General features: G+C 37.9%; 1 protein-coding gene across 2 annotated transcripts in view; it reads left to right on the top strand.

Moving 5' to 3' along the window:
* The window catches only part of DCDC1 (doublecortin domain containing 1), a 484,878-nt gene that overhangs the window by 425,725 nt on the left and 44,753 nt on the right, over positions 1 to 14,400 (top strand). For both annotated transcript variants that reach the window (XM_060606272.3, XM_060606273.3), the window contains 4 exons: positions 4,182 to 4,340; positions 5,462 to 5,662; positions 10,434 to 10,527; positions 12,898 to 13,068. In XM_060606272.3, the coding sequence (XP_060462255.3) occupies positions 4,182 to 4,340; positions 5,462 to 5,662; positions 10,434 to 10,527; positions 12,898 to 13,068 (625 nt within the window). The remainder of the gene's footprint in view (positions 1 to 4,181; positions 4,341 to 5,461; positions 5,663 to 10,433; positions 10,528 to 12,897; positions 13,069 to 14,400) is intronic.

Here is a 14,400-nt window from a genome sequence, read left to right on the forward strand (position 1 = left end):
TCCCATTCACAATTGCAACAAGAAGCATAAAATACCTAGGAATAAATCTAACCAAAGATGTAAAAGATCTGTATGCTGAAAACTATAAAAAGCTTATGAAGGAAATTGAAGAAGATATAAAGAAATGGAAAAACATTCCGTGCTCATGGATTGGAAGAATAAATATTGTCAAAATGTCAATACTACCCAAAGCTATCTACACGTTCAATGCAATCCCAATCAAAATTGCACCACCATTCTTCTCGAAAGTAGAACAAGCAATCCAAAAATTCATATGGAACCACAAAAGGCCCCGCATAGCCAAAGTAATTTTGAAGAAGAAGACCAAAGCAGGAGGCATCACAATCCCAGACTTTAGCCTCTACTACAAAGCTGTAATCATCAAGACAGCATGGTATTGGCACAAAAACAGACACATAGACCAATGGAATAGAATAGAAACCCCAGAACTAGACCCACAAACATATGGCCAACTAATCTTTGAAAAAGCAGAAAAGAATATCCAATGGAAAAAAGACAGTCTCTTTAACAAATGGTGCTGGGAGAACTGGACAGCAACATGCAGAAGATTGAAACTAGACCACTTTCTCACACCATTCACAAAAATAAACTCAAAATGGATAAAGGACCTGAATGTGAGACAGGAAACCATCAAAACCCTAGAGGAGAAAACAGGAAAAGACCTCTCTGACCTCAGCCGTAGCAATTTCTTACTTGACACATCCCCAAAGGCAAGGGAATTAAAAGCAAAAATGAACTACTGGCTAGTATCCAAAATCTATAAAGAACTCACCAAACTCCACACCCGAAAAACAAATAACCCAGTGAAGAAATGGGCAGAAAACATGAATAGACACTTCTCTAAAGAAGAGATCCAGATGGCCAACAGGCACATGAAAAGATGCTCAACGTCGCTCCTCATCAGGGAAATACAAATCAAAACCACACTCAGATATCACCTCATGCCAGTCAGAGTGGCCAAAATGAACCAATCAGGAGACTATCGATGCTGGAGAGGATGTGGAGAAATGGGAACCCTCTTGCACTGTTGGTGGGAATGCAAATTGGTGCAGCCACTCTGGAAAACAGTGTGGAGGTTCCTCAGAAAATTAAAAATAAACCTACCCTATGACCCAGCAATAGCACTGCTAGGAATTTACCCAAGGGATGCAGGAGTACTGATGCATAAGGGCACTTGTACCCCAATGTTTATAGCAGCACTCTCAACAATAGCCAAATTATGGAAAGAGCCTAAATGTCCATCAACTGATGAACGGATAAAGAAATTGTGGTTTATATACACAATGGAGTACTACGTGGCAATGAGAAAGAATGAAATATGGCCCTTTGTAGCAACATGGATGGAACTGGAGAGTGTTATGCTAAATGAAATAAGCCATACAAGAAAGACAGATACCAGATGTTTTCACTCTTATGTGGATCCGGAGAAACTTAACAGAAACCCATGGGGGAGGGGAAGGAAAAAAAAAAAGAGGTTAGAGTGGAAGAGAGCCAAAGCATAAGAGACTGTTAAAAACTGAGAACAAACTGAGGGTTGATGGGGGGTGGGAGGGAGGGCAGGGTGGGTGATGGGTATTGAGGAGGGCACCTTTTGGGATGAGCACTGGGTGTTGTATGGAAACCAATTTGACAATAAACTTCATATATTGAAAATAAAATAAAATAATAAAATAAAATAAAATAAAATAAAATAAAATAAAATAAAATAAAATAAAATATTCAAAGTTCTCTGTCATCAGCCTACTGGGTTATCTCTTTTCCGGGCTAACTTTCACTAGTTCTTTGAACCACTTCTGATGACTCAATCCTAAATCACCTTACATTAGACAGTCACTTAAGATTTCCCCAGACTTCCTTAGATATGTTTGTTTGGAAGTTTTACATATTCGAGAGGTGGGATGATTTAAGGAGGGGCATCCATAAAGCAAGAGGCTAAACAGATCTAGAAGGAACCCTTTTTTAAAAAAATTTTTTTCAATATTTATTTTTGAGAGAGAGAGAGAGCACGAGCAGGAGAGGGGCAGAGAGAAAGGGAGACACAGAATCTGAAACAGGCTCCAGGCTCTGTACTGTCAGCAGAGAGCCCAAGAAGGGGCCCAAATCACGAGCCTTGAGATCATGACCTGAGCTGAAGTCAGACTCTTAACCGACCGAGCTACCCTGCACAAGGAAGGAACCCATTTGATAGCTAGGTTCTGTGTAAAGATTTCTGGTAATAAATATAAGCAAAATGGAAAAGAACTCTGGGAGTACTCACTTCAGCTTTGCTGCTTTGTGGAAGAAAGGGCCTTTTTAGCATGGAACTCAGGGAAAACTTTCTCATTTCCTTACTGAATTATAGGCAGTCCCTGCCCACTTTAAGAGCCTCTTCACATAGTACCTTTCCCACTCACTGCACACCTATGACCCAGTGTCCTTCTGTTCCTCAAATGAACCAAACATATTCAGAACCTTCCCATTTATTCTTTTCTCTGCCCATAAATGCTCTCTCTCCCTAGATCCTCACCTGGCTGGCTTCTTCTCATTTTCCAGGTCTCAACTCAAACATCATCTCTCAGAGGAGTCTGTTCTGACTACCTTGCTAAAGTAGACCCCCCTCCCCACCAGCTAATTTCTATCACAATATCTTGTTTTATTCCACTTATGGCACTTGTATTATTTAGTTATTCATTTACTTGTGTATTATCTCTCTTCTGCCCACTGGAATGTAAGTTCTATGAATCTTGAGAATTTACCTGTTTTGTTCATCACTGTATCCCCAACACTTATAATTCTGTGCCTATCATATAGTAGATGTTCAAGAAATATCAGTTAAAGGAATGAGTTGACTAACTATGGAATGATTAGTCGTGTATGAGTCATATAAGTCATTAAATGAATGAGTAGACAAATGAATTAATAAAGGAAGGTATATTTAGAAAGGTCTGTTCTAAATTGTCTATTGTCTTGACTGTTCTTCATTTGCCTGGAAGCCAAAGGTCATACAAAGATAAATTCCAAGTTAGGAAATTAAACATCTGGATAGGGGGAGGAATCTTGTTTACACCTTGATAAATATGTTAAAACTAAGAATGACATTTCTGTTTTTTGTTTTCCTCAAAGAAATAGTCAGTGGGAAAGCTGTGTTTTTTATTTTTAACACAAGATGGCACTGTTGTTTTTTTAACTGTTAGTAAGACTTTTGACTTGAGAAGCTGTATGTGCTGCAGCTCTGAATGAGACAGCTGTTACCCACCAATTTCATAGCCACATGTAATACTTTTGTTACATTTGAAAAGTGTATGGTCTGCTCTGCTAACACAGGAATTGACCCCAAAGATTTTGGTAATTTGATATCGCTTGCAGCTATATCAAAAACCACAAGCGCCTTGGCACTCACAGCCTCCCTGCATCCCCTAGCTTTATTTACATACATGCATATTTGCTGCTTTGCGCATATATTTAACCCGCCTTGGACCCAGCAGTCCTCATATTGTGTCGTGATCCCATGGAAGCAAATGTACCTTAAACAGTGCCCCAGAACTTGATATATATGGATCCGGATGGTGGCTATGCCCCTGCTCACACCTTCGTCTTAATAAAAAGCCAGAAGGCTGACTGACTCAGTTATCCAAGCTCTGACTATTTAAGTGTTTTAGTACATTATTCTTTATCAAAAACTGGCACGAACATGCCCATGCTCTTGGAGCCTCTCTAGGTTTGAGAGGAAAAGTTAAGTTAATTAAGATTTCTTAACACTGTCTAATGAGTAAACTTTATGAAATGCAGTAATCTAGGCTGTTCTGTTCCAGACAGAATTATGACCCACTTATGGAGCAGGCAGAAGGAATCTCATTACACATTCATTATAAATTTCTTAAACTACCGAGTAGCCTTAATCTCGCAATTTTTGAAATATAATACATGGCCCCCTTTTTCCCAAATAAATATGGTAAAGATGAGTGCTATTTATTATGTAATGGAGGAATTTTATTTGTAGGCTCATATTAAAAGGTCTAAATTATGTGTTAGTAAGATATGGATTTGTGATGTTAGGCACGACAATGGAAATGCGATTTACAGATCTACCAATATCCTTCAGGATATGATCAGACTATCCCTCAGAGAAAACTCTGTGAGTAAAAATCAGAATTCTTGTGTTTGCTTCTGAACCTTGGTAGAGATTCACATGCAAGAGCCCATCTTCGAATGAAAGCTTGTCACACACTTCCCAGATATGCCTGGCAGGAAACTCCTCATGACTTTGATGAGGATGACAGTCTTACAAAGAAAATGGAAGAAGAACTCTTTGAAAATGTGGAACCACAGAAGAAATACAGGTAAAAAGTTGCAAGGGATTCTTGTGAGAGACTTCTGCCTGGCCTTAGATTTGCTCACTTTGAGGCAAAATGATTCTTGTGGGTTTGCCTTACTGTTAGCTGCATGTACATCAACATGCACGTTTTTGTCTTTCTTGTGTCTGTGACTAAGTATTTGCAAGTATTTGTGGGAAGGCCCTTCTCCCTTTAGCTTATTTTGTGCCACGTGATGTAATTTCTTGTTCACTAGTGTGTCTTTTCCATTCAACAGTAAGCTCATCCACCTGTGTCTCCTGATAACTTAGCACCAAGCCTGTGTGTTTGTTGAATGAATGTGTGAATGAACTTAAGAATAAGCATATGAGACTCTTTGATGTCTTTAAGAAATTAGGAAAATGTAGTTTCTCCTTTTTCATTTTATTTTTTCCTGGTCAATGTCCAATGAAATAATAGGAATTTATAGTACTTTGTATCATTCCATAATCGTTAGACGTTTGCATAACTTGATAGCATTTTATATAAATTAAACAGTCTTGGCACTTCGACCTTTAGCATAGAGTAGGGACTTCATAGATGTTTATAAATGTATTTGATTGACAATGCATTGTGGTATTTCATATGTTTAATAAGTCTTCTTATTGCCTTAAGATCCTTAAGCAAGAGATTCCTTTGAATTAACTTATTAGTATATCATTCTTTTTTATGATATTCTATGAGTTGTCAGGGAAGATGGAAAAACTTGAACAATGGCATTCTATCTGGAGATAGAGGCTAGAAACAATCATGATCTGAACACCTTTGTTTCTCCCTATTTCCCTTTTACCCCTCTCCTTCTCCTACTCTTTTTCCCCTTTAATTAAATTATCTCTTCAACTAAATTTCTTTTTGTTATGCTGATGAGTTTCTCATATTCTCTTGGATGAACATTTATTTCTGTTACAGAATAAGCCCAGAATTCTACCTTTTTTACCTCAGCTTGGCAGTGCAAGGCAAATAACATTGCTGCTGCCCCGATGATAATGCCTCACCGTTACAAGTGAGTTCAGTTCACAGCAGGTCTCTCGCCAACGGAACTTGCGGTCTCCAGCACATCAAGTGCACAGGACATTTTTCGGCCACTAATGGGATTTTCTTTATCTCAGCTATTCTCCAAAGCAGAGTAAATTGCAGAAGCTTTGCCACCAGCAGTTTGAATACAGAGATGAGCAAATTATATGCCATGCTGCTCCTCAGTTAGTTTTGGGAGTAAGAGGTCCTGATCTGCGTTCAGACACGGAGGTAGTTTTGGTGGAGAGAAAAGTGGGTGACAGTCATCAACGATGGATGCACAAGGAAGGCAGCAGGTAAACCCTTTATATTGTGGGGTCAATATATCAAAATATATCAACGGAAGCCTAAAAGATCTGGCATGGTCCCCACAGAGCAGGCAGGGCGTGTATCTGAGGACTTCGGATTTTTTATTTAATGTAGCCAATAATTTTTTATCCTTCTCAAAGAAGAGAGAGTGAAATCAAATGTAAATGCTCAGTAGTCTCTAGACAGCGTATCCACTGTCAATTCAGATAAGAAATAGGAAATGTGACCTACTTGGTTCATAGTTTTCACTGACTGTTGAAGTTGAGAGAAAACTGGGATGTCATCTAATTTTATTTTTATGATTTGAAAGGATCAAGCAAGAGCTTTAAAGAGTCCCCATTTAAAACTTTTTGCAGTACTTTTTATTAACTCAGTCTTCTGCCCCTCCCCACATCTCATGCATGAATGCAGTTGGTTACTTCCATCAAATAACGAACTGATATGGTTTCCGCTTACACAGTGAAAAGGAATCCTTACCTTAGCAAATATATCGATCCAATCCAACCCAATGGCTGGCCCATGTCTGGATCCAGATTCAAGCCAACCACTGTCAAAAGGTTATTTCTAAGACAGTCAGAAGAAATTTAAAAGTCTAGGTACCAGATGATATGAAGGAGGTCTTATGAATCTTGTTGAGTGTCAAAATAGTTTAATGGCTATGTTAAAAAAAAGAAAAGTCCTCGATCCCACGGTCCGTTGGGTTCGAGCCCCGCATTGGGCTCTGCACTGACAGCTCAGACCCTGGAGGCTGCTTCTGATTCTGTGTCTCCCTCTCTCTCTGCCCCTCCCCTGCTCATGTTCTGTCTCTCAAAAATAAATAAATGTTAAAAAACAAAACAAAACCATTTTAGAATAACACTTTTTTCCCCATTGCTCCTTGGGGGTAAATTTATTTCACTGTTTGGAGATGTCTCTGCCAGGATTTAAGTCAAGTGTAAAGAAATTTTATAAATAAAAACATTAAAAACCTTTAAAAAAAAAAAAAAGAAAAGTCCTGACCACTTGGATATATATTGTAGTATTTATACAGAAAATTAAGAGATAGCTCAGATTTGCATTAAAATATTCTAGCAAAAGCAAAAATGTAAAATGTTATGGGGGAATGGATGAAACAAGAATGGCAGAATGTTGACAACTGGTAAGTCGTGGTGGTTTCTTAGATCATTCTCTCTGTTTTTGTGCATATATGAACATTTCTTTAACAAGAAAGAAAACAACTCCTTAGATTTTAGATTGGTTTGCTTCAAATTCTACCATTAGTCTTACATGGTGGAGCTCCAGGGGCCTCTTCAATCTCTTGAAATCTGTGCAATACATATTTTTTTTCTGGGAAAGAGCTGTGATTTTCACTGGATTCTCAAAAGATATGTGATGTGAGAGGTTTTGGAATTGCTTGGAGGCAGATTGCATAAGCTTCAGCAGGCGGCAGCAGCAGCCCAGCGTGGGCAGGACGGGAGTTAGCCTTACTGTGTTCACTGTCTGAGGTGAGCCAAGCATTGCAAGGGACGCTTATTGGGCTTGTTTTAGAAAAGGCTGAAAAGCCAACCTGTAGCTAGACCTGGTGAGTGTGTTCATTTGCCCCATTCATTCTAGCTAAGCTAACTTTACAACAGGGAGCTTTAGAAGCAGGCTTTTGTCCCCGTGATTGATTTGCTCTATGGGACCAGAATTCATTCATTCTGCTGCAAAGGGAGCTGCAAAGGCAGTGTTTTTAGGTGCTGGTGCTTTAGCTAAGAAGAAAAGAGATGAAAATCCCTGCCCTGACCGAGCTAGTGCTACCCAGCTGTACATTTCTGGAATTTAGCCATACAGCGTACTGTATCATAGTGGAGGTCCTACTCAAGCCCAAGTTGGACTTTGAGTGTGACTGATCAACTGGGGTGGGCACAAATGGGGAATGAGAGAAGAGACCTTGAGACAGGAGAAAGTCAAGCATAATGAGTTTTAACTCCGAAATATTTCCTTATTGGAAAAGGGAGTGAGTTCTGAGTCCTGCTAAGTGTTTGTCACTGGTTTTGCTTTTCATCTTGAGTGCTGTGGATAAAGCCTGTGAGGAGGGGAAGGCCTTTTAAGTAAAAACAGAAAGAAATTTGCCTAAAACTCTGTGAAACATTGGAGCACCACCAGCACTGCCAACATAATGGGAGGTACCAAGTGGCGATCACTGTGCTGAGAATTTTCTATCATTAGTCCTTTCATTCAGTCCTTTGGGTCTGGGATTATGTTTTCATTTTGGCCTTCTATTTAACATATAAAATAACTAGAAATCTTATATCTTAAGCAATTATCAGCAAAATCTCTTCAGGGAAATTATGGCTGTGAGAACAAGATCTTTCTGGGACAGCACATGGTCTAGGCTAGAAGTGCAAGAAATGAGCAAGGGGGCACGGAAATGTAGTAGGAAATTGCCACAGATGCATTGACTTGGTTTCCAGCCACACAGAAGAATGATCCAAGTGAACTTTTGAGATAACCTGGCATCTTTCTCCCATTTTCAACTCTGGCAAAATCTGAGTTAATGGCTTCTAAAGGGAAATATGAAATACTGCTCAGGGATGAAAATCCCCTCAACTGGACTTAGAATTATACAGGGGGAAATCCTGTGTCGTAGAATTTGGAGCTAAAAAAGATATTTAAAATTTTCTAGTCTTAATCACTTGATTTCAAAACTAGGTAAACTGAGGCTCAAGAGATTAAGTGACTTGTAAGCACTCATTCCTTGGGTTAGTGGAAGGGGCTGTGGTGTCGTGCTGGATATTCCTGGGACACAGACTAAGTTCTCACACTACTGTTTGGCACAGAGTGGGTTTTAGGTACATGTGTATAAACTCAAGCTTCCTGCAGAATGTAAGCAGTCTTGCTAAGGGCAAGTGCCAGTTGACTGTACTGTTCAGAAATGAAAAGAATAACCAACACTATCCTGGCTGAGCATGGCATTGAAGCATGAGAGAAGTTGCTATATCCGTTCTAAGCAACAGAAACATAGACAGCTAGGTAACTAACTTGGCACCTCAGTAGGTCATTGCAGGAAATGTACAATCATTCATTCATGAAAATGCAAGACACAGACTGTGCAGACGGTGAGGCTACACAGGTGAACAATATAGAATACCAGTTCTTGTGCAGTTCTTGTCCAGTATTGATGAACTCTACAGAGGTATTTGATAAAATCAAATACCCATTTTTGACTTAAAATGATGCATCATTAATTAACAATAGGAGGGAGAAATACATTATAAGATTAATAGTGATTAGAGGAATGTTTAAAATTCTGTTACAATTTTTCCTGTATTTTCCAGTACTTTGTAATTCTTTACAATGGGACTGTATTGTTTTATGTTCATAAGTTTAAATTAGATATCTGGAATTTTTGCAGTCTTAAAAGGAGAAATATATTACTTTTATACCAGACCCCCACTCTCACATCATTAAATTTTATAGGACAAGTTCTATTTTCCACAGCAGGAATGCCACTGCTGACGTGTAGTGTCCCTATGTTGACAGACACAAAGAATTGTTTTTTTCTGTACAGATAAGATCCTTGAATGTTTGGCTTATTTTTGCTTTTAAGTGATGCAAGGAAAAGAATTTGAGTGTTTTAGCCCAATCATTTTCTTCCTTTTTTCAGAGATTTATGTAAGCTCCTATATAAGATAACTTAAAAATATTCACATATATCTTGGAATTTTGAGGAATGCTCCCTTAGAAAAAGAGAGTTCATGGAAAAGCTATAAAAAAAATCACAACCATTAATAATAGTAGTTCATTCTAAGTGATGTGTGCTAGGCAATGTTCTATGTATGCATTAATTCATTTAATTCCCAAAGAGTCCCTTGAGGCATGCGCCATTATCCTGTTTTACAGATGAGGAAACTGAGGCACAGTCTAGTTAAGCAAAACCATACAGCTACTGAGAGGTAGATTCTGTATTCAAACTCAGGCACTGTGGCTCCAGAATCCATGTTCTTAATCATTCTGTCACAGTGCCTCTCATAATAAATAGCAGGACAGGTGAGGAGGGTGTATAATCAGTATGGGTACAATCTGGAGACAGAAACCACACAGTTATTTAAATGGGATATGTAACATAAAGAATTACTAAACAATAATAAAGAGTAACTATCAGATATTTAAAAAAATCCTCTGTATGGTACTCTGGAGCTGAGGGAGTTGAGAACAAATTTAAAATTGGGCCCTTTCTCAAAACTGGAATTCAGAACTCGTTAGAAAAAGTATGGGTGCAGCTAACTGGATGGCGGAAGTCTGTTGGTTTGCCTGGCCAGACCTGGTCTGCAAGGAGGAAGCAACATATGTGGGGGTACAGCTGGTTTGGGGGCACACAGGCATGAAAAGGGGATGGGATGCTGGTGTGGCAGAAGGTTTAGAGCATGTGATGTCCATGTCAGGAAGGCCACAAGCAAATGGTTACTAGGCCAGACCTGTGAAGGTTCCAAGGGACTCCATATTTTTGGCACCTGGTTGGAGCAGAACAGCACTAGATATCCTCACTCCCAACTGCTGACCCCATGCAGCAGCCAGGAAGAGCAAGAGAGCCCCTTCCTCCTGCAGTGTTCCTCCAGCACTCTCTACTGAGAAAGCTTCACACTGTGCTTCTGTAGGGGAGAAATGCTTAAAGGATTCATATCCATTATCAGAGAGCATGTATGGAGCTAAGAGGCAACACAATGGGAAGTGGCACAGGGGCAGCTCTGATCTGGTTATGCTACTTGATGATATGCCTAGTCCTGTTTTCCCAAGGACCTTTCACCTGGTGAGTAACCCGGACCTTGTGCTGGCAGTGTCTATGACCAAAGCAAGAAATGAAGTCTGTGGCTATCCAGTTATTGTTCAGGTAAGACATTTATAGACTAAGTAGTAATCATGGCCCTTTATTTAATTAAAGTTAAGTAAAGCCCTATACTTCCTTGTTGTGGAGAAAGACAATGGCTGTCATAGAAACCTGTCTTGAATGCTATTGTTAAAATATTTACAATAGTCTGCCTAGATTTCAAATTCAACATGTTCATGTAGCTCTTAATTTAGTTTAATCCAACAGATGGTGACTGTGGGCTTGCTGCATGTCAGGAGCTATGCTAGTTACTTAAATCAAATCCAAGGGCAAGCATGTGAAATTATCCCAGTAGCACTCATACAGTCTCAGTGGTGGGTATGGTCAAGTGAATAGCTGTTAGATGCGCGTGCTTTAAGCTCACTGATTGGGACATATGCAAGTCCCCTCTTACCTGGCAACTGAAGGGAAAGAGCATGGGCAAAGAGGTCTTCCTGAAGGATGTGAACTCATCCATGTTAATTCTACCAAGAGACTCATTTCAAATACACTTTTAACGTGCTTTTGCAAATGCTTACAGCAGCCAGACAATTTTTGGAGACTTCAGAGAAATCTGGGCTCATCTGAGTTTTGGGTAAAGAGCTATGGAGTTCTTTTTTCATGTTTATCTGTCATCCTTACTTATAACCAAAGACACTCCCTAACTGGACATGTATTTTCCCTTGTTAAGACAAAAGAAAATTTAGGAGCACTCCTTCTCTGAATTTATTTTCTGTATCCTCTATAGAATTTACCATCTTTTTGTTGAATAGAATAACTGTCTCTAAATTACACTTGTTTTATTCCATGTTTTTAATAGCAATGAGGCAGCTTGTTTTGCAGGTCCTGAATCCATAATTGGGATAGAACAATCTGGACAAATATCAAAGCTTAATTAAGTCTTCTACGCTGATGACAAATATGGACTAAAATTTTATTCTAGGAGACATAGTGTGTATAACATTACATTCTTCCCTGTCACGTGCCTCTTTGGCATGGGCCACAGTGAGATTAAAACCTCATGCAGATGCAAATTTAGCACCTTGATCAGTTTCATAAAATTATAGATATTGACATTTCCCCCTAAGGTTCCCATTTTTAAGAAATGCATTTGATCTTAAGGTAATTTGTATTACTTTTCAAGATTTTTTCCTTTGCTGATATTTTGTTTTTATTTCTTGAAGCAATCAGTTTGTGAGAAAATATTAAAGTTCATGTGAAATAACAAAAATGAGGCACACTAGGCTAATGTTACTAGACCCCCCACTCTCTGTTCCTTGAAATACAGTCTTTGTTTTCCAGGCCTCTGAGGGACGCTCTATTGTCTAACCTATTAAATCAGTTCTTAAGACCCATTTATTTTCCTCTTTACTATCAATCTCTCCTTGGTAAAGTAAGTGCTATTCATTACAAAGTTCCTTGAGGTGTCGTGATATGTTTAGTTGGAACTAATCTACTGGCTTAAATTCTCTAAAACTGAAACTACTCATTTCTTTACTTATGCTTGAGCCAAGTTTTATAATTAGAATAAATATGCTGTGTCTGTTACATATAATACTGACTGTACTCATATCTTCTTGATAACCAGTAAAACATAAATTAAAATAGCAACCAGGTACTATTTTTCATTTATTGAATTGATGATGTTTGAGCAAGAATGTGAGGAAAACAGGCCATTTCTTATACTATTGGTGTAAGTGTAAACCAGAATAACCTTTCTAGAAAGCATTTGGATATGATAAAACTTTATACGACATACCATAATATTTTAAAATGACCTTGTTATTTTATCAACACTTGTACTTGAGTTTGTTCTAAAGAATTTATCATGTATTTACATAAAAATCTATGATTGTTGATTGTTCTTTTGCATATAATAAGGAAAATCTGAGAAGCAATCTACATGTTTAACTATTGGGGATTGGTAAAATAAAACATCACTGAGATTAAATAGTATATATATCCTTCAAAAATATTAGGAAAAGGTTCATGGAATTGAAAAAAAAAAAGCCCAGCGTGGAGCCCAATGCAGGGCTTGAAATCATGACCCTGAGATCAAGACCCGAACTGCGATCAAGAGTTGGACACTTAACTGACTGAGCTATTGAGGTGCCCCATGGAATATTTTTAAGCTAAAAAAAAAAAAAAAAACTAATGCAATTACCAAATTGTGTGCATTTTGTGATTTCATTTTTGTAAATCAAAGAATGCATATTTATAAATGTAAAAAATTTATATATAATTATCGAATATTAATATGATTATTACTATGTAGTAGAATTGAATAATTATCTATACTTTTTGAATTCATGAGATGAAATATTTGACATCTATAAATAAATAGTAAACTCTCTTGTCTGCTTGACTCCATATTTTATCCTTTTTTTCCCCCAGCAATATAAACCTTATAACAATGGGACTTCCAATCAAAAGTGGAATTACATGGAAAATATCAAAGCTTTCATGGCCTTTCATAGCACTGCACTTGATAAGGAAATCACAGCAGCAAATTATGCTGGTATTTGTACATCCTCTGTGATTAAAGAGGAAAACATTGATCAACCAGTAAGTGGTTCTTTTCTACTAAGGATAAAAGGAAAACAGGAGAAAATGGACAATTTAATAAAGCCAGAACTTTTTTTTCCCCTAGAAAACCTTATATTCAGACAAATTAAACACTGATTTGTGAATGAAATCATTTAGACTCTGTGATTCTGGTTAGGAAACAATGAAGAAATATTTGTATTACCCACTGCTTATATTGTTTCAATGGCTCCCTATCATTACCACCATCTTTGGTCCATGATCAGTTCACCAGAACACTCACACATACTCCCACAGCTGTGCCTGCCACACTAGATGTCACTCCACTCCAGAAAGCATATTAAAATGTGAATGATTGTAAGTGACTTTAACTATATTGCATTATACCAAGCATAGGTCCAAGTGTGAATACCTATACTCTACTTTCTAAGGAAGTGATTCTTCAGATTTGGTTTTTATTAGTAAGGAATTGCTGCATACTTTACAAATACCTGAGGTATTTGTGCGTCAGTATATCAAGCTTATTGATAAACATTGGCCTGCAGAAATCTCAAAATGCACACTGCAGGATTCTCCAAGATCCTCTTTACTCTGCTTCTCAGACATCTCTAAATAGCTGCCTCTTCTCCTTCACCCAAAATTCCCTGGCTCTGCTAAATAATTTACATTTGTCCAAATTTACCATACCATTCTGCCTGTCTTTGGTTTTGACTATGCTATCCTCCCAGCAACCCTTTTCTCCTTTGTCTGTGAACTCATACCAGGTGGCAAATATGCTGTCAGAGACTACCAAGGTCATCTTCAAAGGAATCAAGTCAACTTGAAAAGGCTCCCAGTCCAAAGACAAAACAATTTAAGCATCAGTGTGTTGCATTGACATACATCAGATGTCTACTGAATGTGGCAGATTGACATACATCGGACATGTTTAAATCCATATATTTGTACTGATAAGAATAACAATAATTCATTGATCACAATTAGATGATGCTTAGGAACAATTAGTTACTTTGACAACTAGGAAATAAAGAATCAAGCATTTATTTGTTTCCTTCCTTTATGAACTATATGTTAGGATAACAAAATAGTAGATGAGAAGTTTCACTCCATAGGAATTCATTGCCAGCTAAGAAATGAATAAGGTATGAAAAAATTGGAATGTCTCTGTGTTGTGAACTTTGATAAAGTAATTGACCTAACTAATGATTATCAGTAGCTAATAGTATTACAGAGACACAACAGGTAACACGTACCCCTTGATGGAAGTATTTAGTACCACTTATGAAGTGTTCCTCCCCACAAAAATGTAACTGGAATTTAATCAAGTCTTTCATTCTAATAATTGACTAGAAA

This window comes from Panthera onca, chromosome D1 (genome assembly GCF_046562875.1).
Source record: "Panthera onca isolate mPanOnc1 chromosome D1, mPanOnc1 haplotype 2, whole genome shotgun sequence".
Lineage (NCBI taxonomy): Eukaryota > Metazoa > Chordata > Mammalia > Carnivora > Felidae > Panthera > Panthera onca.